Source organism: Diabrotica virgifera, chromosome 1, assembly GCF_917563875.1.
Source record: "Diabrotica virgifera virgifera chromosome 1, PGI_DIABVI_V3a".
NCBI lineage: Eukaryota > Metazoa > Arthropoda > Insecta > Coleoptera > Chrysomelidae > Diabrotica > Diabrotica virgifera.
In genome coordinates this window covers 21,995,486-22,022,218 of record NC_065443.1, presented here as the reverse complement: position 1 = coordinate 22,022,218, position 26,733 = coordinate 21,995,486, and the positions used below count along the sequence as shown (strand labels likewise).

Below are 26,733 nucleotides of genomic sequence, written 5' to 3'. Positions count from 1 at the left end.
TGCGTAATTAGCAATTTCAAGGGTTTCTTATAATATAACATTTGAAAAAATATGTGTTTAAAATAATATTTTTGAATTTATTTACGTTATATTGGATCCGTCATTTATTTTCAAAAAATGTCAGAGATCTGTAATGAGCGACCTTAAATTACTGAATTTTTAAAAAATATAGCGTTTTCATTGATATTTTAAATATTTTCCTCCATCGTGGATCCGCCATTTTATTTAAAAGAAATGTCAGATTGATAATCAGCGATGCCGAAAACCCTTAAGTATGAAGGTAAATCCGAAGTGTATGAACGATATTTATAGGTACGCTTTTAAAGGCTTCAGACCACGTTTTCGGCATTTGGAACCACAGTGCGTCGATGCATGTGCCACTAAAAAGTGACGGCATAATACTCATATTATTATGTTTTCTACTATTTTACCTAACCCGGTTCTTTGTCTGCAGGTTTTGCACATGAAAGATTCAACTTTTTTCATACGTAATATTTTTGAATATTTTTTTGGTTCTGTTAATTTTTAGTTATTGAATTATGACACATTCTCTAATTCCATAAGGTGGATAAGGTGCAACGAAGTTCACCGGGTCAGCTAGTTAATTATAGTTAGAACAAAATTAGATCGGACAACCCTTGTTTTGTATAATGTTGAACATACTAATTTACATATCCAATAATTTTTATCCATTAAACAGATCGGTGCAGATCGACCTTATATCGTATCCTCTAGTAATGTAGTTTTTATTTGAAACGGTAAATTCTACCTGATAAATAAAATTCTCAATGAACCTGACAGAGTCAAAAATTTAATCACTAAAATAACTGAATACAAGTTACCGATAAAACTATAAAATTGGAGTTGAATAATCTCACTAAAACATTATCCAAAGATTTTAAATAAAAATATTTAAAAATTCACAAGATCTAATTCACGATCCATTCTTAAAGTTATTACTAATTTTTCTGTGTCGTTGTTCCACTTCGCGTTTCCTTGTTGTGGATCGACTGGATGAGGTAAGCGCAAATCCAAGTAATAGTTGGGCGAAATTATAATCAAGCTTTCTTTTTGTATTTTTAGATCCATATTGTAGTGGCTATCACCAGGCAGATGAACGGATACTATCATATCTTCGCAGCTTGCTGTGGTAGGATTTTTAAATCCCATCTGTAATTAAAAATTTATAGATGAAATAGACAGGGATACACTGGAATAATTAAAAGATTTTCAATACGCAGATTATGATGTCTACTTTCAGCAAAGAGACAGACTATGAGACTACACCGAGAGAAATGGTAGCACAAATAGAAAACCAAGAGCTGAAATCAGTGGAAAGAGTCAGTTATCTAGGAAGCATACTGAACACGACAGGGGGAGTAGAGGAGGATATTCAAACATGAATTGGCAAAGCACAGACAGCATAATATGTATATATTAAATAATAATATGGAAATCTAATGAGATAAAACTGAACACCAAAGTAAAAATCTTCAGTAGTAATTTAAAGGCAGTACTATTATACGGATTACAAACTTGGAGAATAACAAATCACAACACTGGAAAGATTCAATCCTTCATCAATAAATGCTTAAGAAATATTCTGAGAATATTTTAGCCAAACCGGATCACAAACTTATGAAAAAATCTAAACAAGAACCAATACATAAAGAAATAAGAAAGAGAAGATGGAAATGGTTGGGCAATACTCTGCGGAAACCGGAAACTGACATAACAAAACAAGTATTGGAATTCCAACCTCCAGGAAAACGAAAAGAGGAGAGGCCAATAAATACATTGAAGAAAACAATAATTATTAAAGAAGCAGAAAACGTCGGCCTAACCTGGAAAGAAGTCAGAAAAAAAGCACAAGATCGGCAAAAATGGAGAGTGATAGTAGATGCCCTTAGCCCGATCAGGGAACACAAAATTTTACAAAAACCTCCAAAAAAATAAAGAAAAGATGAAAATTTGGGTATAGGTAGTTGAAATTGTCTATTATTATATAAGAAAAAGTTTACAATTCTACATCCCCTCCATTTTACAAAAATTGGAAAATACGGAGTGAAAAATATTTTCTCGGGGGTGAAAAAATATACGTTAAAAATAAGTCCGGAAATGGATAAAATGACTAATGCTATTCAACTTTTGTTCTATAGAGTTTTTTTACTAAGTCAATACTTTTCGAGTTATTTGCGAGTGAATACGTTCATTTTTAATAAAAAAAACATGGTTTTGAACGGTTTTTCGGAGATAACTCAAAAAGTAAGTATGTATTTTAGCGAAAAAATATTCTTAGCAAAAATATAGCTTATAAAAAATTGAACAACATGGTGTATGCGTGAGGTCTCCAGACCCAGTAAAAGCAGAGTTGTAGATAATAAAAAGTAGGTTCTTCTTCGTCAAATTCCAAATCGAATATTTCAATGTGAAATAACCAAAAAACGGAGCATTTTTCTAGGAAAATTCATCACAACTTTTTTAAAGTGTTTAAAAAAGGTTTATTTTTGTTTTTTAAAAAAACTTCTGACATTAAAAGTAAGTGAGTTACGTTCAAAATACTGTTGGTTCCTTTTATTTTTTGTTTAGAAAATGTCGAAAAACACCCCCTAATTAGCTTCTCAAATAAAGTTAATCGTTACCGCTTCACAAGTTGCTTTACTTATGTATTGTTTATATTATCCATAAGTTTCATTAGTTCAAAGTGCTCAGTTTAAAAAAAATTGGATTTAAAATAAAACATTTTTTTTAATTTTGACTCTGCTTCAACTGGGTCTACAGACTTCAGGTGTACACCATTTTTTTTTAAACTTTTTATTAGCTATATTTTTGCTAAAAATACTTTTTTCGCTAAAATACTTACTTTTTGAGTTATCTCCGAAAAACCGTCCAAAAACATGTTTTATTTTGTTAAACATGAACAAATGAACATATTCACTCGCAAATAACTAGAAAAGTATTGACTTAGTGAAAAAACTCTATAGAACAAAAGTTGTTTAGAATAAGTCATTTTATCCAATTCCGGTCTTATTTTGAATGTATATTTTTCATCTTCGAGAGGGGGTATTCCCTTCCATTTTTGTAAAATGGAGGGGATGTAGAATTGTAAACTTTTCCTTATATAATAATAGACAATTTCAACTACCTATTCTCAAATTTTCATCCTTCCTTTATTTTTTTGGGTCAGATTGTTCTTTGATCGGGCTACCTATGTTCCAATGGGAACGAAGAGGATAACTAAGTAAGTAAGTAAGATGAAATAGTACTTTATTTCCGCGGTTAGTACAATTAAACCTGAAGCTATTATTACAAAAATTAATATTACAATTATACTCCCCAGGCATCCGGCTTCCAGATTTCTTCACTGTTCATTTATACCGTCGATGATAAAGCGATCTACTGACGTGGCGTTTGGTTGGTTGGGGCTAACCCCTAACCAATCTTCGCGCCAACCCCCACCCAAACGCCACGTCAGTAAACCGAGTCATCATCGACGGTATAAATGAACCGTTCGCCACAACCGTTCAACCAGCAGCAGTAGTGAAGTGATCAGTGAACAGGGCACTGAAGTGATCAAAGGGCTCAGAAAATTGAGACTCCGGAAACGCTGAAAAAGACATAGAGGATGTCGAAAGCTCGGTGTGGAGAAAAACGGCGCGGTTCAACACGGAAGCCTGGTGAGTTTAAATTCAATATTAATTTTTGTAATAATATTGATATTAGCTTTAGTGTGAAAAAATAAATACTTAATTTGAATTAACACAATGAAGAAATGTATATTTTAACGGGAAGCGTCCGTTCCACTTGAAGTTTGTATTTTCTTCACTTTGAATCGTAACGTCAACTTTTTTCTCTTACGAATGTCAGTGTCACTCCTAAGTCTTGGCATAATAGGCTGGTTGGTCTAACTTCAAGCGAATTTGTGAGCTATTTTGTGTTCGAAAAATTGGAGAAGGCCTGAAATTATTACAAGAGAATGGTGATACCTGTGTAGGTGTACGGCAGTGAAGTGTGACCTGCAAAGAAGATGAAGGAAAAGAATATGGAAGTAGCTGAAATAAAAATCTGACAGTGGATGCTGGGTAAGATTAGAATGGACATAATCAGGAACAACTTGATTATGGAAAGAGTATCAAAAAAAATTCAAGAATAAAGCCTGCAATGGTTTGGTCGCGCAGAAATGAAAAATATGTAGGACAAGAGATAGAGCTGTCAGAAGTTGATGAAAGGATATGGAAGGACTGTGTGGCAGAGGACTTAAGAGAGAAACGTTTAAGTGAAGAAGACACGATGGGCAGAAATGAGTGGCGAAAAAGAGCAAAGAGACAGTTATTGCGGATTTTTTGACATAAAATTAAGAATTTTATATTCATCGCTAGCGTGCATACGGGTAATATGATCGGTCATTTTACACGTATGCGCGCTAATGGTGAATATTAAATTCTTAACTGTATGTCAAAAAATGTGCAATAACTACGTCTTAAAACTCACCAAATTTCATTGGCATATCTCAACCGGTTTTAAAGCAATAAAATAAATCGTCATTTTGTAAGAATAAATTCAACATCCCATATCGCGGAAACGAAACATTTGCGGACATACGTTTATAAAGCCAACTGTAATTATTTTTTCCTGCAAAATTACCCCTTAAAGTTTGTGGCACTTATTTAGAAACACCGTGTATTGATGAAGAACATGTCTAGTTGTTAAAGTACCTATTATTATCCAACACAAACGAATGAATCAAAAAACAGAATTTTAAGAAAACCTCAGGCTATAGTTGGGTTTTATTCAGTATTTTATAAATGCTAGACTATTCCACAGGGTGATGCGAACTTTGAGAAAAAAACAACGTTTGATTGGTACACCTGATGTACAATGAAAATTTACCTGTTTAGCAACAACATTATTACAGTGGTATTGTTAAAGAATCAGGCTATAACATATTCAAAAAATCACTTAAATCGACCAACAGGTTTAGGAAATATGAGACATCAAAAATAACCAAATTTTTAAGTTAGCCGATTTCTATGCACGTAAGTTTATTTTATCTTTACCTGTAAAAATACATCAGATGCTGTAACTTGTTGTTTATACGTTATATCCCACACTGGCGCCTTCTTCCAATCTTGCTTTACTGTACCTTCTCCATTTTGTTCTTCTAATTCGTCAACATATTCTGGACTCAACAGTTTGTTTTTATCTTCGTTTGTTTCTATTTTACTGTACGGATTTATTTTATTTTGTACTTCATTATTTTGCTTCTCGATTTTAGCTGAAAATAACAATAATATAATTACAGTAACTCTTTTGTAATTAATCTGAAATTCCCTACACCAATCAAATCAAGGACTAATTAATGTAAATTTATTTATTATATTTATTATTATTTATCTATATATTCATTATGTTATTATACAAGGTGTAACAAAAATACAGGTCATAAATTAAATCACATATTCTGGGACCAAAATAGTTCGAATGGACCTAACTTACCTTAGTACAAATGTGCACATAAAAAAGTTACAGCCCTTTGAAGTTACAAAATGAAAATTGATTTTTTCCAATATATCGAAAACTATTAGAGATTTTTTATTGAAAATTGACATGTGGCATTCTTATGGCAGTAGCATCTTAAGTAAAAATTATAGTGAAATTTGGACACCCCATAAAAATTTTATGGGGGTTTGTTCCTTTAAACCCCCCCAAATTTTTGTGTACGTTACAATTAAATTATTATTGTGGTACCATTAGTTAAACACAGCGTTTTTAAGACTTTTTTGCCTCTTAGTACTTTTTCGAAAAGTCAGTTTTTATCGAGATATTTTGAATATTTGTCAAATCCACCACTATATGGTTAAGTACGATTACGGAGACTGTAATAATAATAATGAAAATTCCACACCTGTAATTTTGAACCAATCAAAATACGTTATTTTGACAGATCACCATGGCAACGGAGGTATTTTATCGGAAATTTTTTGCTCGTGGGGTACCCAACAGCGAATTATAGTGGAAATTTTTTGACGTTTACAATAACAGAACATTTTTGACAGACTGGTTTTTATTTGTTTACATAATTTAAAACAAAACGCCAAAAAATAATTTTCTATCACTTGTAGTTACTCAAAACATGTAAAATTGAAGAATATACTATTTTCTATCTTGAAATGGTATTCCCATGCAACTACAATGAGTAGAAATTACGAATTTGAAAGCCTAAATAATTGCTGACAAAGCTATGGCGCGCTATTAATCTGTTCATGCAGCTTTGGATTTTCAAATGCAAATTTGGTGTGGAATTTTCTTACCGAATACCACGCGAAGTCAAATTAATATCCGGAAATTTTTTTTTGATCATGAATATTTTTGTTGTTCTGAAGCTATTTTCTTGTGGCATTTTTACAATTTTAACTATTTAGAATGGGAAATAAGCCACAATATTATTAAAAAATGATTTTTATTTGGCACCCGATTTGGGCGTCGAAACGTTAATAAAAATCATTTTTTAATAATATTGTGGCTTATTTCCCATTCTAAATAGTTAAAAATGAATATTTTTAGAAAATTTCCCTCGTCTGCGACTCGGGAAATTTTCAAAATATTCATGATCTCAAAAAAATTTCCGGAAATAATTTGACCTCTAGTGGTATTACTAGTAAAAATTTATTTTTGATTTACATTTTTAGGTATATGTATTTTGAAATATATTAAAAAAGAAGCCACATGTCGATAAAAGTTGCCTTCTCGAAAAAATACAAAGAGGCAAAAAAGTTTTAAAAACACTGTGTTTAACTAATGGTACCGCAGTAATATTTTAATAGTTGGGGGCAAAACCCCCATAAAATTTTTATGTAAACGTATTAAAAAATAAGCCTCAACTCGATAAAAACTGCCTTATCGAAAAAATATTAAGAGGCAAAAAAGTTTTAATAATATTGAATATAACTAATGATACCACAATAATAATTTAATTGAGACGTACACAAAAGTTTGGGGGGATTTAAGGGAACAAAACCCCCATAAAATTTTTATGGGGTTAACAAATTTCACTATAATTTTTCTTTAAGATGTTCCTGCCATAAGAATGCCACATGTCCATTTTCAATACAAAATCTCCAATAGTTTTCGATATATTCGAAAAAATCGATTTTCATTTTGTAACTTCAAAGGGCTGTAACTTTTTTTATGTGCATTTTTGTACTAAGGTAAGTTAGGTTCATTCGAACTATTTTTGGTCCAAGAATAGGTGATTTAATTTATGACCTGTATTTTTGTTACACCCTGTATATCATTCAGGGATTCAGATTTGATTAGACGATGAAAAGCAATGAAAAGAAAGGAAATTAAAAGGCGCTTAGCGGAAAGATATAACTAAAAACGGAAGACATATGACAAAAAGGTATAAGTAAGTAAAGTGAAACCTTAAGGGCGTAGGCGCAAAATTTCGGCTCCACTGCTTTTTAAATGCATTCATTTTTTTTAATCCTGAGAGAACTAATAAATATTTTTGAAAAATTTAAACGTGAGAAAGATTAGATTATTACCGAGGAGCGAAAGTCCCTTAGAATTTAGAATAAACAAAAAGTTACTTTTGAATGAGATATTTGAAATTAAGAAAATTATTATAATTTTATTTACTTACTTATTTTATTATCTTTACATTCCTCAGCTTCATCTTCAGAATCGGAATTATTCCGTTGGGGATTAAATAGCTCTGTAAGTTTTTGAATATCACAAAAGTCCATCGACATTTTAGCTAAACGTAAATATTGACCAAATAATTTCTTGTTGCTATAGTTACGTTTGATACTTCATTGAATTTTTTTTATTTTATAATGGCTTTGGCTTAGATAATAAACATTATTAATGTTCTTATTAATAGATAACGTTAAATTGAGTATTCATTTTCGGTTGCAGGGACTCGTCAAAAACTCCAGGGAACTGCCTTCGGAGGCATTCTTCAACATTGTGATGGACAGTCTCTCACCACAGTCACACTCAGGAATAAGGGTTTTCTCCATCTATATAAGCTGTCAGCACATCTATCGCTTCTTCTTCTTCATGTGCCATGTCCTTTCAGAACGTTGGTTACCATCATAGCTATCTTAATGTTATTCACTGCCACCCTAAATAGCATGCTTGTATCAACACCATACCAATCTCGCATCAACCATGAGGTTCTTCTTCGTCCTGGACTGCGTTTGCCTGCTATATTTTTCCTTGAATATTTTATAGCAACCTATATTTGGAGCATCTATCGCTGCTTGTGCTTATTATTATACTGCTCAGTAGTGCTCAGCGTTGTGCATGTATTGAGGGGCAGTTCAAAGCTTAGCGGTTTCTGATCGATACAGGCCATTTGGTGTACTTCTTGTGGTGAGTCGCACTCCCATAGTCTTCTACAGGCATGTGGTGAGGCTGAAATGTTCCTGATGTAAGGAGGTGGTCTTTAACAATTGAGGATATTTATTTAGTTCGTTATCAAGCTTGTCATGGTGGATGGGAAGTTGATGGTTAGACTGGATTTTTTTTCTGGAATTTCTGCGAAGTTATTTTATGGATTTTAGGGACCTTCTAAACATCATACAGAGGAAGAACAGCACAAAGAAGAGATCTATATCACAGCGGACATGCCCGTCAAAAATCCCTCTTTTGAAGAAACCCAAAGGATCTTAAATAAGCTGAAAAATCACAAAGCACCAGGTACGGACGAGATACCAGCATAATTTTTGAAATAGGGTGGAGACGTACTACATCGACAAATCCACCAGTTAATAACACAAATATGGTTAGAAGAAATGATACTAGCAAGATGGAAAGAACACATCATAGTGCCCATCCACAAAAAAGGGGACAAAACAAAATGTGCGAATTATAGAGGAATTTCACTCCAAAACACGGCATAAAAAATCCTCTCAAACATCATGCTTAGTAGACTAACCCCTTATGCTGAAAATGTCCCAGGAGAATATTAAGCCGGTTTTAGGGCAAACAGATCAACAATAGATTACCTATTCACGCTGAGACAGCTTCTAGAAAAGGGATGGGAGTATAACAGACCCATACACAATATCTTCATAGGTTTTCAACAGGCATATGATAGCGTAGAAAGAAGCCAAGTATGGAATGCTATGGCAGAGTTTTCAATACCAAAGAAACATCTTTCGGATGACCAAAGTCTATATGGAGGGTGGAATATCTAAAGAACTGCTATCGGTTCAAGGTTTCAAGCTATTACTAGCATACACAGATGACATTGATCTCGTTGGAGACTTCATCCTATCCACAAAAGTCATTTTCAACAAGGTGGAAGGAGCACCAAGTGAAGTAGGGCTACGGATCAATGAAGAGAAGACGAAATATACGTGTATAAATAGAACGACACGAAGAGACATGGTAGGACAAAATTTCACGGTCAACACCTTCAATTTCGAAAGACTGCAACGTTTTAAGTATCTGGGGGCCGCAATCACAGCTGACAACGATGTTACTGAAGAAATAAAAAGACAGAATCTAATCAGAAAGTCGCTCTCTATTCGTATTAGATAAGCTTATAAATTCAAAACATCTTACAAGAAGTTCCAAGATCAAAATCTTTAAATCAATCGTCAGACCTGTACTAACATACGCATGCGAAACGTGGACCATGACCAAAGCAAACGAGAAAAAGCTCAGGCGTTTTGAACGAAAAATACTTAAAAAAATTTTCGGACCTCACCACGACATTAACACAAACCAGTATAGGATCAGAATCAACTTCGAATTAAAAGAACTCTACAATGACACCGATATTGTCTAAGAAATTAAATCACAGCGACTAAGATGGGCAGGCCACGTGCATAGACTTCATAACGAGAGGCTTGCAAGACTGGAATGGGAGGAGATTCCTAAAGGCAAAAGATCACTCCGACGTCCCAGAAAGCTATGGAGAGATAACATCCAAGCAGATCTCCGGAAAACGAACATTCCGTTTGATTCTAGGTTGATGGAAGGCCGAACAAATTAGAAACAAGTTGTACAGTCAGCTAGGACCCACCCAGGGTTGTAGCGCTACGTAATGATGATGATGATGTCTTTATCATCATGAAAGAGGCAGGTCCGCGATTTATAAATTAAATAGCAAGGGTGCCAAAACAGATTCCTGTGACAGCCCATTCCTGAACTTCATTTGGACAATTTTAAAATTTCCCATTGTAACTTAAAAGGGTCTCTTGGTGGGCATGCTATCAATGAGTTTAGTTATTTTTTGACACGCAATGGCACGGAGTAGTGCAGATTAGTCTTTGTCTCCCGACGGTATCGAAACCAGAAAATAGGTCAATATAGAAATGGATGTTTTTAGTTTTCTCCGAAAACCTGCTTCAATATACAGGGTGAGGCAGATAACTGGCCTATTAGAAATATCTCGAGAACTAAAGGCAACAGGATCCTGAAAATTGGAATACAGGGGTTTTGAAGGATGATCTATTAAATTAAAATATTTTTATCTCTTTGCAACTTCCGGTTATACCGGAAGTTGCTTATAACTTCGGTTTTTTAAATGGGACACCCTGTATATTTTGACATTTTTGGATTATCTTCGATGTATTCTTTCTTAAAATATGAGGATTTGTAATGTTATACAGGGTATTTTAAAAGATAATTACGTTTTTTTATTCATTTCGTAGCAATATTCACACCCTGTAGAATTGTAGTAGTTTGACAACCAAAACTCTACTTACGTTCAAATGATTTTTAATATAGTCTGCTATTGTTAGTAATCATTAGTATAGCTAAATTTTTAATTTTAGTATACAGGGTTGGTCGAAACTCGGAATGAGTATTTTCTTAAATGTTTTCTTAAATGGAACACCCTGTATTTTAGTATTGTAATGGAATGATATTTTATAGTACTTTTTTATTTCTTAAGCATTCCCTATACCTAACTGCTTTAATTTGTGCTTAATTGTTAATCGCACCAACAATCTTAACTACGTAGGTATTTTGATAGCTTAACCATTATCGGTAATTTTAAGGATCAGTCTGGATTATTATGTATTTATTTCTGAAAAATTATTTGTGATTGAATATTTTCACGGCCAACCTAATAAAATTTTAGGTATTTTTTGTTGCAATTAATGTTTAGCTTGAATCACCAATAACTCACAAATCAAAGCAGTTAGGTATAGGGAATACTTATAAAATAAAAAAGTACCATGAAATATCATTTCATTACAATACTAAAATACAGGGTGTTCTATTTAAGAAAACTCAGAAAATATTTATTCCGAGTTTCGACCAACCCTGTATACTAAAATTTTAAAATTAGCCATACTAATGATTCTTGACAATAATAGACTATATTAAAAATCACTTGAACGTAAGCAGAGTTTTTAATGTCAACCTATTACAATTATACAGGGTGTGAATGTTGCTACGAAATTAATAAAAAAACGTAAATATCTTTTAAAATACCCTGTATAATATTAGAAAGTCTCATATTTTAAGAAAGAAGATATTGGGGAGAATCCAAAAATGTAAAAATATACAGGGTGTCCCATTTAAAAAAACCAAGTTATAAGCAACTTCCGGTATAACCGGAAGTTGCAAAGAGATGAAAATATTTTCATTTAATAGATCATCCTTCAAAACCCCTGTACTCCAATTTTCAGGATCCTGTTGCCTTTAGTTCTCGAGATATTTCTAATAGGCCAGTTATCTGCCTCACCCTATATATTGTTAGGGATAGGGTTTGCTCTGTGCCACTGCGGTTAGACCTGAACCCTGCTTGCTCATTGGGTATCAATTCAAACTTCAAACATGTTTGTACTAATTATCTTAAGCGTTCCACAACTTTTTATAGACATAGCTCAGCAGTGATATCGGTCCGTAATCCGTAGTCCGTAATCGGGCCTTTTTAAGTGTGTGGGGGATTTCTCCTGATTGTATTTGTATATTTTTCTGATATTTTTCGTATATCTAATACATAGAAGAGAGAGTGGAAGAAAGATATACCTAGCCGAATCGAAAACAATAAGATGACAGAAAAATACCTTCAAAATTTGTTAAACGAACAAAGAAAACCTAATGTTGAACAAACATAAATAAAATTGAACTAACTCATGCGTTGTTGTGTTCACTGTATAATATGTATGTATTTTAAATCATTTAAAAAAGCTGTAATTTTTGGTTATCTTGACAAATGTCCAACATTATTTTATGTATTTCTCTTAAAGAGGTCAATCAAATAACTTATGTAATTTATGTAATTCTGTTCGGGGTAACAACACTATTTAAAACAATATAACCAAAAGACAATTATTTGCTGTAAAAAACCTACCATTGTTTAAACAATTATTCTTTATGTAACATGAATTAAATGCTATTAACAACGATTTTATGGAATTTACATTTGTGTTGTGTTTACAAAATAACACGAAAATGACGAAATGGGACAATGCATTTTAAATTGCGATTAGATTTTCCTACTTTAATTTCGAGCATACTTCCTTTAAATTGCTTCAGGATCGGACAAAAGTTGGCACATAATATAATATAAATCAGTATGTAAGCTCTATATTTATTTAAACTTATATATACCTACAGTGTAGTCGCGAGTCTTCTCTCACGAGGTGCAAATATCAAGATATAGAAGACCATAATACGACTAGCAGTCGCGTATGGAAGCGAAACATGGAAGCTAACAAAACGAGAAATAAATAAATTGCTGGTGTGGGAACGTAAAATCCTTCGAATGATATATGGCCCTTGCAGAGATAGCGTGGCAATCACGAGTCTCTTTTGGGGAAGGAAAATCTAGTCATATACTCGTATATATAAAGGCCAATAGACTAAGATTGGCAGCTTGTCATACATCATTGGCAAGATGTGATATGCTTCTTCTTCTTCTTCTGGTAGCACTACAACCCGGGGTGGGTATCAGAGGTGTAACCAGGATGATCATAAGGGGGGCTACAACTACTTGATGGTCTCTGGGTCTCTGGGGGGTATAGAATAGTAATGGTGTTAAGCGTATAGAGCTCAAAGTATATCCAATTGGGGGGGGGGGGGTTAAAGCACCCCCTGGTTACGCCTATGGTGGGTATTGGCTGACTCTACAAGTCGCTTCCATCTCGAACGGTCGTCCATGATAGTTGGATCAGTGGGTAGCACCATTGTTCTTAAATCTGACCATATATTGTCTCTCCATCGCATTCGTGAGCTTCCTAAGGGCCTTGTTTTCATTCGGTATTAATTTTTGTTAGGGTCGTGGTAAGGTTCAAAGATTCTTCTGAGGATTTTTGTCTCAAAACATCTAAATTTTCTTTCAATTGCTTTGGTCAGAGTCCACGTGGTCACACCCATACAAAAGCACCGGTCTAATCACTGTTTTATATATTCTGATATTTGATGCTCGTGTTAGGCTCTTAGATTTAATAGTATTGTGGAAGTGGTAAATTAAATTGTGTATCTGGGTTCCCTCATAACCAATTCCGGAGGATTCACCAAAGAAATAAAAAGTAGGTCAGCCGTGTGTAAGGAAGCAATCACAAAGCTCACCAAAGTATAGAAAAGTCACACCGTCACCATGGACACAAAGCTAAGGCTTGTAAAACAATGGTCTTCTCCATTTTTCTGTATGGATCTGAATGCTGGTCTTTAAAAAAAGTTGATATACGCACTATAGACGCGTTTGAGAGGTTTTGATGGCGAAGAATGTTGCGAATACTCTGGACCTCAAGTAAAACCAACGATTCTATTCTTAGACAGCTACACCGCTTACTTTGATCATGTGGTGCGTAGATATGGTCTGAAGAAGCTGACATTGCAGGGGATGGTGCAAGAAGCGAGAGCCCGGTGTGGAAGAACACCAACAGGGTAAGTGGACCACAATACAAAAGAGATCGTAGCTCCACTAAATCTTTGCTTCAGAATTACAGATGATAGAGAAAGATGGAGACAGTTTAAAAGAAATTATTGAAAATTCAAGGTGCCACGATGTCCGAATTGGACGACTGACTTGGAAGAAGAATTACTCGAGACGTTATTGAAAAGGAATTTTTCGTCTTACAATACTCAGTGGATGCGTAGAGATATTGTGAAGAGCTCTGATATAGGTAGGTTTTCTTTAGGTATTCTTTTGTCAAAACTTTAAATAAAATTTTTTTTGATACAACAGTATATTTTATTTATTAAGCTCAACAGGACTTGTAGGCCTATAGCTAAAATGTTTACATTTCTGATTACATTTTATTTTAGACTTATAAATTTTATTTAATTACACTTCAGTCTTTTTATACACCCCTTCACCACCTCCTTCCATCTCCTTCTGTTCAATGCTAGAGTTCTTTCAATCCCTCAATGTTACTTTTCTTCAAGTCTTCGTACACACTGTCCTTCCATCTTTTCCTTGGACTGCCTTTCCTTCTCTTTTGTATTGGTCTTCGTGAGAGTACCATTTTTGGCATTCTTTTACTTCCCATTTTCTCGATGGGTTGATAGTGGGTCTCCTTGCCGTAATCCTTCTTTGGTTTCAAACGTTTTGGATGTATACCTTTTCCATGCTATTTCGTTTGTTGTATTTTCCATCGTCATCTTTACCATCCTGACAATTTTACTTGGTATCCCCAATTCTTTCATCAGTTCGTACATCTGCTGTCTGTTTACTGTGTCGTAGGTCTGCCTAAAGTCGATGAACAAAGCATATAGTACTGTTTTATGTTCGTAACAGGCAGTCTGTATTTCTTTTAAGGCAAATATTTGGTCTGTCGTTGATACAACAATTTAACTAAAATTACACTCACTACTTAAATTATTACTGTATATCTGTGCACATATTTGTAAAACAAATAATGTCTTACATATTTTAAACACAATTTGAATTTCTATGGGAAAATGTGCTATTGAACTTACTTAGAATTCCCATAACACCTTCTTTCATATGTATTTTCTATAAATCATCCGCCCCTGTACACGATCGAGTCAGTCTTCGAGAGAAGAATAAGAAGTAGCCAAGCGTGATGTCATGCTGTCTTGGGTCGCACTTTACAGAATCACAATTACTATACTTAACTACAACAAAGTCCGTAATTTAGTCACTAACGTGCATTTTAAACAAACATATCTCTAGGTCTACTGTGACAAGTTAAAAAAATGTGTCTTAAAAAATGTAAAAGAAAATCTTAGTGCAGTGTCTGAAGGTAAAAATCAATCATGAAAATTGGTGAGTGGGTAGAGGATACCTCAAGAAACAAAAGTGACATGGTGCCAACTTGCGGTTTTACCCTGGGGGTGGATGCCACCACTTCTCGGGGGTATTTTTTTAAATATCTCCATAAATCGTCATATTCTAAGCAAAATTTGTTATATAAAGTTATTAAAATAAATTAACACTTTTTGAGTTATTAAGGATCAAAGATTTCAATTTTTCTTGAAAAAAAAATGCATGTTTTAAAGCGGTTTTTCATAAATAACTCAAAAACTGTAAGTTTTTTCAAATCAGTTATCATTACTAAAATTGAAGCTAATAAAAAGTCAAATAAATTCTTTATTTGAAAAACCTTTTAATATTAATTCAAAGTGGTTATACAGGGTGTCCCGAAAAGATTGGTCATAAATTATACCACAGATTCTGGGGCTAAAAATAGGTTGATTAAACCTCACTTACCTATATACAATAGTGCACACAAAAAAAGTTATAGCCCTTTGAATTTAAAAAATGAAAATCGATTTTTTTTCATATATCGAAAACTTTTAGAGATTTTTTATTGAAAATATACATATGGCATTCTTTTGGTAGTAACATCTTAAAAAAAAATTAAAGTGAAATTTGTGCACCCCATAGAAATTTTATGGGGGTTTTGTTCCCTTAAACCCCCCCAAACTTCTATGTACGTTCCAATTAAACTATTATTGTGGCACCATTAGTTAAACACAATGTTTTTAAAACTTTTTTGTCTCTTAGTACTTTTTCGATAAGACAGTGTTTATCGAGATATTTTGAATAATTTTCGAATCCACCACATATTTGTATATGGTTAAGTTCGATTATAGAGATCTGTTAATAATATGAAAATTTATTTATAACTTACATTAATAGGTATATTTTGAAAAAAAGCCACATCTCGATAAAAGGTGACTTATCAAAAAAAGATTAGGAGGCAAAAAAGTTTTAAAAACACTGTGTTTAACTTAGTCCTGTCGCCAGGGGGGGTACAACGGCCTCGTTAATTCAGATGGACTTACCCAAATTTTTTTTATGTATTTTGACCCGTAGAACACGAATTTTTTGGGTAACAGTTGATCCGGATGTCGATAAGATTGTTATAGACCAAGAACTTGAGGAATCAAATAACAGCGATTTTTGGCAAAACAAAACAATATTTTGTATTTTTTGGGTCATTTTAAGCAAAAAATATTTCTACAAGTTTTTTAGTAGGATGCACAGTTTTCGAGATAAACGCGGTTGAACTTTTAAAAAAAATCGAAAAACTGCAATTTTTAAACCCGAATAACTTTTGATTAAAAAATAAAATAGCAATTCTGCTTAGCGCCTTTGAAAGTTCAAGTCAAATTATGTCGGTTTTGATTATTTGCATTGCTAAAAATTTATTGTGTTATTGCTAACAAAGCTACAAACAACTAGTGCGTGAGTGATGTTTCTATGATTTCTCATTTAAAATCGAACGAGTAGGTAGAATAGGTACTAGTGCAATCAAGACTATTTCTACGTTACATGCGTTAAAACGCATGTAAAAGCACGGGAAACCCTACGTGTTTATAGCTTTGTTAAACAATAAAAAAATAAATTTTTACCAATGCAAATAATCAAAACCGATATAATTTGACTTAAACTTTCAAATGCGGTAAGCAGACTTGCTATTTTATTTTTTAATCAAAAGTTATTCGGGTTCAAAAATTGCAATTTTTCGATTTTTTTAAAGTTCAACCGCGTTTATCTCGAAAACTGTGCATCCTACGAAAAAACTTGTAGAAATATTTTTTACTTAAAATGGCCCAAAAAATACAAAATATTGTTTTGTTTTGCCAAAAATCGCTGTTATTTGATTCCTCAAGTTCTTGGTCTATAACAATCTTATCGACATCCGGATCAACTGTTACCCAAAAAATTCGTGTTCTACGGGTCAAAATACATAAAAAAAACTTGAGTAAGTCCATCTGAATTAACGAGGCCGTTGTACCCCCCCTGGCGACAGGACTAACTAATGGTGCCACAATAATAGTTTAATTGGAACGTACACAAACATTTGGGGGGTTTAAAGGAACCAAACCCCTATACATTTTTTACGTAAATATATTAAAAAAGAAGCCGCATCTCGATAAAAACTGGCTTATCGAAAAAATATTAAGAGACAAAAAAGTTTTAAAAATATTACGTTTAACTAATGGTGCCACAATAATAGTTTAATTGGAACGTACACAAAAGTTTGGGGGGGTTTAAGGGAACAAAACCCCCATAAATTTTTTATGGCGTGGGCAAATTTCACTATAATTTTGTTTTAGGATGCTCCTGTCATAAGAATAATAAATGTCCATTTTCAGTAAAAAATCTGTAATAGTTTTTGATATATTGAAAAACATCCATTTTCATTTTGTAACTTCAAAGGGCTGTAACTCTTTTTACGAGCACATTTGTACTAAGGTAAGTTAGGTTCAATCGAACTATTTTTGACCCCAAAATGTGTGGTATAATTTATGACCAATCTTTTCGGGACACCCTGTATAATTTTCAAAATTGATGTTCTAAAAATGTTTCCAAAGGAATAATAGATATTGGTTTTTTTTAGAAGAACTCAGTTCATGTTTATGATATAAGGTTCATACAAAAACCATTTGAAGGGTAATTTCAAGAGTTATAATATCATCTAAATCTCTTATTTTTTAAAGATAAAAGGTTAAAGGGCCCCCGTTACATGGTTTTCACAGTAAAATATAGGCTTTAAGCGTTTTTTCGGTTACTTTTTCTATCCTATAAAAATAGAAAACAAATACATAAAATCTTTGCTAACAAAAAAAAAACAATTTGTTCTTAATTAATTTTTACGTATATCGAGCACTTTTGAAGTTATTATCAAAAGAAAATTTAGGAAAATTTGAAAATTTTCAGTACTCAAATCTAAGTATTCAAGCTTAAATAACGGGAAAACGATGCATTTTGTAACATATATACCTACTTACTCAAAACACTGATCAAAGTACTCAGAAATACCACTCAAATGGGCTCCAGAAGTTGATAGCATCAAAATTTATGCTCCAAAATTTTTTCAAAATTTATATTCTTAACATTTTTCTAAAATAATACTATTATTTTTTTAGAATCACTCTGTTAATTTTTATATCAGGTTCATCCAAAAACTATGTGAAAGGTAATTTCAAGGGCAATAAAATCATATTAAATGTAATCTTCTAAATCTCTTATTTTTTAAAGATAAAATGTTAAAGGGTCCCCGTTACATGGTTCTCGCAGCAAAATATGGGCTTTAAACGTTTCTATCTCGGTTATTTTTTATCCTACAAAAATAAAAAACAAGTAAAATCTTTGCTAACAAAAAAAAATCAATTTGTTTTTCATCATTTTTTACGTACCTATATCGAGTATTTTTGGAATTAGAAAAAGAAAATGAAATTTAGGAAAAGTTGAAAATTTTTGTGGAAATGACGTATATTTTATTTTTCACTTTTTCCTAAAAATCCATAAGGGTTTTATTATTTTCATCATAACTTGCTTAATTTTTGATGCTATTAATTTCTTCTGAAGCTCGTTTGATAGGTATTCATAAGCATCTTGATAAGCGATTTGTAAGTATATTTTATAAAATGCATCGTTTTTCCGTTATTTAAGCTTTAGATTTGAGTATTCGCTGAAGAAAAATATACATTAAATTACCTATAACTCACATTAAATAAGTATTAAAAGGTATTTCAAGCAAGAAATTTATTCAATTTTTATTAACTTCCTGGCATTTTTATTTTAAACTTATAAGTTTTTGAGTTATTTATGAAAAAACCGCTTTAAAACACGCATTTTTTCAAGAATAATTAAAATCTTTAAATTTCAATAACTCAAAAATATTGATTTATTCTAATAACTTGATATAGAAAAGTTTGCTTATACTTTATTCTTCTATTGATTTATGGGGTTATTTTTAATAAAACAATTTCCACCCCCGGAAAGCGCAAGTTGGCACCATGCCACTTCTGTTTTTTGAGGTATCGTCTAACTACTACCAATTCTCAGTGACTGCACTATATATTCGCGAATAAAAAAATCTGTATGATGATTTTTTTATTGGAAAATTGGTGCTTCAATTTAATAAGTGTTGTGCGAGTGAATAGATTAAAATGATGTTAGCCGCTACGCCTATGCGAAAACGCAGACTGAGCGACAAAGTGGTGAAGTTTCCGAAAATTGTGGAATGTGAAAATATTGACGTTGATTCTTTGGAGGATGAAGGCAGTGGAGATGAGAGATTTAATGTAAGCCGTGATACAAATATTATAAAATAGTTTATTATTAACATATTTCATCGGTCATCCAGTCTCGTATTTTTTTCTCGCAGTTTTTATTGAGTTCATTTTTATTTGAAGTAAAGAAACACAGACGTACTCACAATCATTTAATTTACTTCGACGACCGGTTTCGATCTCTACAATATACAGATCAACTTCAACTCGGCGTTACAAGTGATTAAATGATGCTGTTGCAAGGGATGACTTGTAAGTTCATCAGTAACATGTTTAAACGTCCAGATTATGCTAGTAGGATAGCTAGGTGAGGGACTGGGTAAACGGACATGCTTCGTAGGTCAAAACACAGTGTATTGGTATGGATCCTGAAGGCAGATATGTGATGTGAAACAAGAGATAGATGTATTAGTTATGAGAAAGACAACGTTCGGATGGAACTGTTCGTAAATGCAGCTAAAGTGTTAATTGATTCTGTGTATGCACTTGTATGATTGTAAAGGTCTTTGCTCTTAGGTGTTTTGAGCTGTGGGCAATTGTTCTCAGTCAAAGGATTAAGGGATGTCAGTTAGTTTGTATCACTGTAGGTGCCTGACACTAGAAAATCTTTTAAATGTAGAAAAATACAGGAAAAATTAATCAAATAGATAAAGGGAAGGTCAAGTTAAAATATTGGTTGAAAAACTGGAAATTAATAAAGGTGCTCTGAAAGAGGGGTTGTTTAAGCTATTGGATGATTGTGTATGTTCAAAAAGTAGTGAATTAATAATTACAGGTTTGTGAAACACAAAAGAGAAACATATTAAAACACAAAAAACCAAGTTTGAGATTTAAAAAAATCAATTATTTCAATAATTTAACAAATGTAGTGCTACTCCTTACCAATTTTAAAATATTTGTTGTCTCCTCTGTGTAGTTGTGATAAATCCTATGTGTCTTTGTTTTTGTATTGTGTTAATTTATTTATTTATTTATTTTATAGTTTTCAATCTAAGTGCCTGCACCCTGTAATAGTAGGGAAGTAAAGTATGCTAAATTTGCAGTCACTCGAGCGTTATGGGACCAATTGGCTTGTGATTATTAGGTCCTAAAATCAAAAAAAGTTAAGTAAAATTTTCCATTTTAGCGGGCGCTTGTCATTTTTTAATTTAATTTTCCATTTGTAACAATCGTTTTTTCCGATTATAGCGCTATCTATCCATAATTCGAAAAAATGTCTCGAATAAAAGTTGCTTATTTTTACGTAAAAAATCCAAATCTGCAATAAAAATTTGGGGGTCCTATTTAAGATTTTAAAGTAACCATCACCGCGCCCCCGTGGGGGTCGTGTTTGGTACCATTCGATAGATTTTTCAAAAACATTTTGAAAGTGTATTTTGCAGTTTTTCGATCTGATGTTCATTTTGTGAAATATCACGGGGTTTGTATTTAAAATTTTAAATTTACCCCCGCCCCTCTCCGTGGGGGTCATGTTTAGTACCATTCGATAGATTTTTGAAAAATATTGAAGTCGTATTTTTGAGTTTTCGATCTGACGTTCATTTCGCGAAATATTCGCTTTTCTTTTGTGAAACTTTTTGACTCACCCATTTCCTTACGCCCCGCTCAAATCGTCAGATTTTTGAAATATACACTCTCTTGCATGTACTTAACTTACCTTATCTTAATCTGACAATTTCGAGTATTTTTAACCATAGATATTTTTTTCGGCCCCCCTTAACGAACCTCCTTGTGTTAAAAGCCAATATATGGCAGATGTACACCTGCAGGGTACCAGGTTTCTCCCATATGATAATTTGACGCGCTCGAGTAACTGCAAAAATCTCCGCTTGGGCTCCCCTACCATAATTATTAATTCACTACTTTTTGAACATACACAATCATCCAATAGCTTAAACAACCCCCCTCTTTCAGAACACCTTTATTAATTTCCAGTTTTTTAACCAATATGTTAACTTGACCTTCCCTTTATCTAATTAATTAATTTTTCCTGTATTTCTCTACATTTTAAAGATTTTCTAGCGTCAGGCACCTACAGTGATACAAACTAACTGACATCCCTTAGTCCTTTGACTGAGAACAATACGATTAATTCCTATTTGTCTTTTTCCTTACTTCGACCTTTGCCCACAGCTCAAAACACCTAAGAGCAAAGACCTTTACAATCGTACAAGTGCATACACAGAATCAATTAACACTTTAGCTGCATTTACGAACAGTTCCATCCGAACGTTGTCTTTCTCATAACTAATACATCTATCTTTGTTTCACATCACACATCTGCCTTCAGGATCCATTCCAATACACTGTGTTTTGACTTACGAAGCATGTCCGCCTACCCAGTCCTTCACCTAGCTATCCTACTAGCATAATCTGGACGTTTAAACATGTTACTGATGAACTTACAAGTCATCCCTTGTAACGGTATCATTTAATCACTTGTAAAGCCGACCTGAAGATGATCTGTATATTGTAGAGATCGAAACCGGTCGTCGAAGTAAATTAAATGATTGTGAGTACGTCTGTGTTTCTTTACTTCATTTAAAATGAACTCACATATGCAACCCATTCAACATCATCTTTATTTATTTGTAATACTTTTGACCTTTTCTGTTAATAGTTGTAGATTGTATCAGTTCTTGATTTTTTTATAAAAGGTATATTTAAAATCCCTAAAAAGGGCTACATCACAATCAGAACTAGTTTTCGACTGGTTTACCAGTCATCATCAGTGCTTACGTGAAGTTTACATGCTAATCACCAAGATATAATTTTACAAAAATATGTGGGTCAAAGCCCTATATACGTGGTCCGTTAAGGAAACATCGGTTAAAGATGCCAATTAAAACATGGATGTTAGAAATATTTTACCATTATGCTCTAGGTAACGTCTGGGCTGTAGTGTGACTTGATTACATGGTGGAAGTCAGGTAGCAAGTGACCATGTAATCAAGTCACACTACAGCTCAGATGTTACCTAGAGCATAATGGTAAAATATTTCTAACATCAATGTTTTAATTGGCATCTTTAACCGATGTTTCCCTAACGGACCACGTATATAGGGCTTTGACCCACATATTTTTTAAAATTATATCTTGGTGGTTAGCATGTAAACTTCACGTAAGCACTGATGATAACTGGTAAACTAGTCGAAAACTAGTTCTGATTGTGATGTAGCCCTTTTTAGGGATTTTAAATATATCTTTTATAAAGGAGTTACTGTTTTTTGTATTACATGGTATACAGCCAACTACAGGAAAACTATTTCCTTGTGGAAGTTCTTGATTTATCCTTTTATCAACGTCAATTTTTTTCGCTGATTCTTAGCGTGGAGAGATTGATGCTGTGTCTATTTTGGCTCCATTTCCTCGATAACCTACACCCGTATCAATCTGACACTGATATGCTCTGACAGTAGAATTCTTAGCACTTTCACATTGGCCTTGAAAATACTTTAGAGTTTCTGAAAGCCTCCATAATCCATTGACTACTAATCTAATGCATATATTGATCTACTTAAGTTCATGAACCCTTATATTATTCGTTCCTGTAAACTGCGCTTCTTCTTCTTTTACTTCTTGGCGATCTTTTGATCTGTTTAATTCTGAAGCTGCCTCTGTTTCATTTCCTGTGAGGTAGATTGCCAACTATCCCTCCATATTTTAGGTGGTCTTCCGGGGGGTCTTGATCCGGGCGGGTTGTTTGCGCTGCCTTCCGCATCTTACAATATATTGAATTTTTCATTGCTCTCTAATGTTTGTACTGCTCACCCTGTCTCTTCTTGTTTTCCCTGCTATTGTTCTTAGGGTTTTCATTTCGGCAACACTTAGCATCTGTTTCGTTTTGTTGTTATCTTCGCGTACTTCTGTGTCATATGTCATGATCAGTCGTATGCAAGTCTTGTAGATTCTAATTTTACTATCTGTGCGCATATGCGGATTTGACTAGACTATCTCCCGCAGACATCCTGACAATGCAGATGCTTTGTTGATCTGACTCCTCAGGTCCTTTACTGGGTCGTGGGTGCTTGATATATCTATGCGCAGATATCTGAATTGTAGAGGAAAGTAACCAAATATGGAATAGTGTCCTAATATGGAATTCCTTGATTTCTCCGAAAATATAAGTTGGAAGCGCACTACAAGACCATCCTCTATTTCAGTCGCTCTCTTTATTATCGTATTCACACCTCTGTGTTAGATGCGCGAACGATACGTGTCTGACAGGCGCGTTTTGTTTTATCCTCTTGCAGAAAATTTCAAAGGTAAATATATTCAACGAGTATTATTGGTTATTATGCATGAATACAGACTTGTTATGCTATTGCGTATATCAATAGTACCTTTATTTTGATATTTTATGACCTTCTGTAATTAAAACATTACGACTTGAAAAAATGTTGATACTAGTTTGAACTAATGTACAAATCCAAATATGGACAGTCGTTGGTGCCTAATTATGGAATAGCGGATTCAGTGTAAGTGGGCTCATTATGATTGTGCTGGTCCAGAGTTTGATACATGGATCTGTGATTTTTGCAAGTGAATTAAGTATTCTTTTATTTTTCACAACGTTTTTATTTAAATTTATTTGATCTCATATATGTTATGTTTGTTTTTGTTATTGATATATGTTGATTTATGCTTGTATTCCATATATGGGTACCTATTCCATATTTGGATACTAAAATGTGATTTTGTTTTTTTGCTTATTTTTTTTGTTAATTATGATATTTCATAGAATTCTTTTAATTACGATATGTAAATGTTTGACTGATTTGTCATAACATTAAACTGTTTTCATTTCTATATAGTTATTTTTTTATGTCCCCAAAACAAAATGGTATTCCATAATTGGCGCCTTTCCTCTATCACCTGTTCTATGGGGTTGTTCTCAACCACTAACTTACATCTGCTATTGCTATACATTTAGTTTTGTTGATAGACAATTTCATATCGTCGTCGTCGCGGCAAAAGTCATTAAGTCCAAAATAAGAGATCTGAGACAACGAACATTTTAGTTGTAATTGTTGTCTAAAATTCATCCTTATAAAAGTCAAGGAAATTACCGATGCAATTGTACAAGTCTAGTAATGCTTTGAGATGTGAATACACTATGTTATTTGAAATCATTGTTATTTGGTCAAAAACAATATTTAATGGACTTAGTGATTTCTGGCAAGTTGGTAAAAGGTAAATTTGGTGAATTAGTTAAACACATTATGAACATTATTTATTACTTAAATTAAAGTAACTCACTAAAATAAACACATTTATAGAAATAAAAACAAAAATTCAATGACTTTAGATCCGCTGTTTGTCTTCGCTTCCTCTGATTCATTATTGCTATACATACTGGCTCAATATTTCTGTCAATAACTGATTTGGAGGTTGGCAGAGACGAATACCAAGCATGGAACTCCGAAGGAATAACGTCGGTAGTGCATAATTTCTGTAAATCATTAAATTTTGCTAACGAAATTGGACGCATACCTAGGTAAGCCTGTTGAAGTGATAGGGAGGCTTGTGTTGGAGGTCTTCCTCTTCCATAAATACTTAGTTCAAAGTAGGGACTGTAGTGCTCGTGGCGATATTTGATGATTCCTGGATATTCCCTCTCCACTCTGAAACATTTTATTTGCAACCACCTAACTTTTTTACCAGATTTATTTAGTTTTGTGTTTTTTAACATTTTTTCGCAAGTAGTTTCCAGTTAATAAAATCTGAATATTGTAGCTCATGGACTATATAAGGGTCCTTATGTAAAATGTCCTTAAGGGTAAAATATTTTTAGAGTCATGAAGCGTGTGTACTGCTACATACCTTTTTTCTCTCTCGATAACGCTACGCATACTGTCGCATTCCATCATCGTATGCCCTGACTCTAGAAACTTCTGCTCGGGAACAGTAATATTGTGACCAGATAACACATGAACAAAATAATACAGCATTCCGATGACAAATTGGTTCCTATTTTGTCCCCCATAAGTATCGGAAAACAATGATACTTCTGTGACTCTCGCAGGAAGGTTTTTTAAATAGTGATACAAACATGTCGCAATTTCTAAGCTTCCTCTGGCACCATTAAGATCAATCCAGGTAAAACAATTTGCATTATTTGGGGAAGCTCCTTCATAAATGCGTAAATTAAAGGCAGAGAATTTTCTACTGCAGTATAAGGGTGATACATCACTACTTGTGGCCACATTTGCCACATTCTTATCTAGGCTGTTGTCTTCTTGGTGTATCTAATTTTACATTCTGTAAAATGAAATCTTTTTTCCAATTATACTATTCAAGTTCCCAGTACGTGGAGCACAATTGCATCATGTCTTCTTCACTAAAATTGTCTGTGCAGTGAAATCTGCAACGAGAACAGTTTACACGTTTCGGAGTTTTTGGTGGGAATTCTCCTTCTTTTGTAACATACATTAATTTACCCAGGTGTCTACGTTTTTTTATTAAATGACGCTTCCACCGAGACTTATCTCCTGTACTCCATCGACTTCTTTTCCTGGATGTCTCTTGCACTTCTACAAAAAAGTCAAGTTAAGAATCTTTCATTTCATAAAGAATCATATAACTACCATTATCATCTGTAGAATCAGAGTCTTCCTCTTCTAGATTGCATTTTCGATTTGTTTGTTAGCACTTCTCTATAAAACAATTCGTAAAAAATAATTTAAAAAATATTTTTTACTCCTAAAAAACACAACAATGACGATCTACACAAATCAACATGTGCTCACACTACAGTCGAAAAAATGAAAGATTACCCATGAACGATCATATCAATCACTTATTTTGTATCTGCTGTCTTTTTTTATAAATAACAAACGTTTGTTATAGAAAGAGACAGTAAATACAAAATAATTAATTGATATTATCGTTCAGTAACTGATACTCTTTACTAGTATCTGTCGCATTGTAATCAGGCAAACATCATTACGTCCAGTTAGTGACTTCTGCCTGATAACAAAATGGTAATTTTGGACTTAAGTATATTCAGTGCTTTAGGCAGTCAACTCTACGTGCTTTGTAGGAATTCGTTATATCTGCCAGACTATGAAAATTGATATTGTGAATCGATTAGGATACTTAACTCAATTTTTACAAAAATGGACTTAGTGAGTTTTGCCGTGACGACGACAATATTTATATGTAAAATGTATTTTCATATTTATTTGTAAAATGCACAAGATTGTATAAATTAATAAGTTTAATTTAAACAAATCACAATCATCCACAAATTATAGTCAATAATGA

The 26,733-nt window shown here is 33.2% G+C and overlaps 2 protein-coding genes across 3 annotated transcripts in view; one reads left to right on the top strand and one right to left on the bottom strand.

Moving 5' to 3' along the window:
• Window positions 1–789: 789 nt before the first annotated feature.
• Window positions 790–7,802, bottom strand: LOC114324458 (dynein axonemal assembly factor 6). The gene is made up of 3 exons (XM_028272317.2): window positions 7,646–7,802; window positions 5,058–5,275; window positions 790–1,170 (listed from the first exon to the last, which is right to left on the bottom strand). Exons 1-3 carry the CDS (start codon window positions 7,752–7,754, stop codon window positions 913–915), a joined length of 585 nt encoding a protein of 194 aa, XP_028128118.1. The 5' UTR covers window positions 7,755–7,802; the 3' UTR covers window positions 790–912.
• A 7,209-nt stretch (window positions 7,803–15,011) lies between these two features.
• LOC114324465 (protein phosphatase PHLPP-like protein) overlaps window positions 15,012–26,733 on the top strand; it is a 69,739-nt gene continuing 58,017 nt past the window's right edge. The window contains exons 1-2 of one of the 2 annotated variants that reach the window (XM_028272329.2): window positions 15,012–15,205; window positions 19,241–19,479. In XM_028272329.2, coding sequence (XP_028128130.2) covers window positions 19,345–19,479 — 135 coding nt within the window. In that variant the 5' untranslated portion in view covers window positions 15,012–15,205; window positions 19,241–19,344. The remainder of the gene's footprint in view (window positions 15,206–19,240; window positions 19,480–26,733) is intronic. The other variant, XM_028272328.2, reaches the window with a different exon arrangement.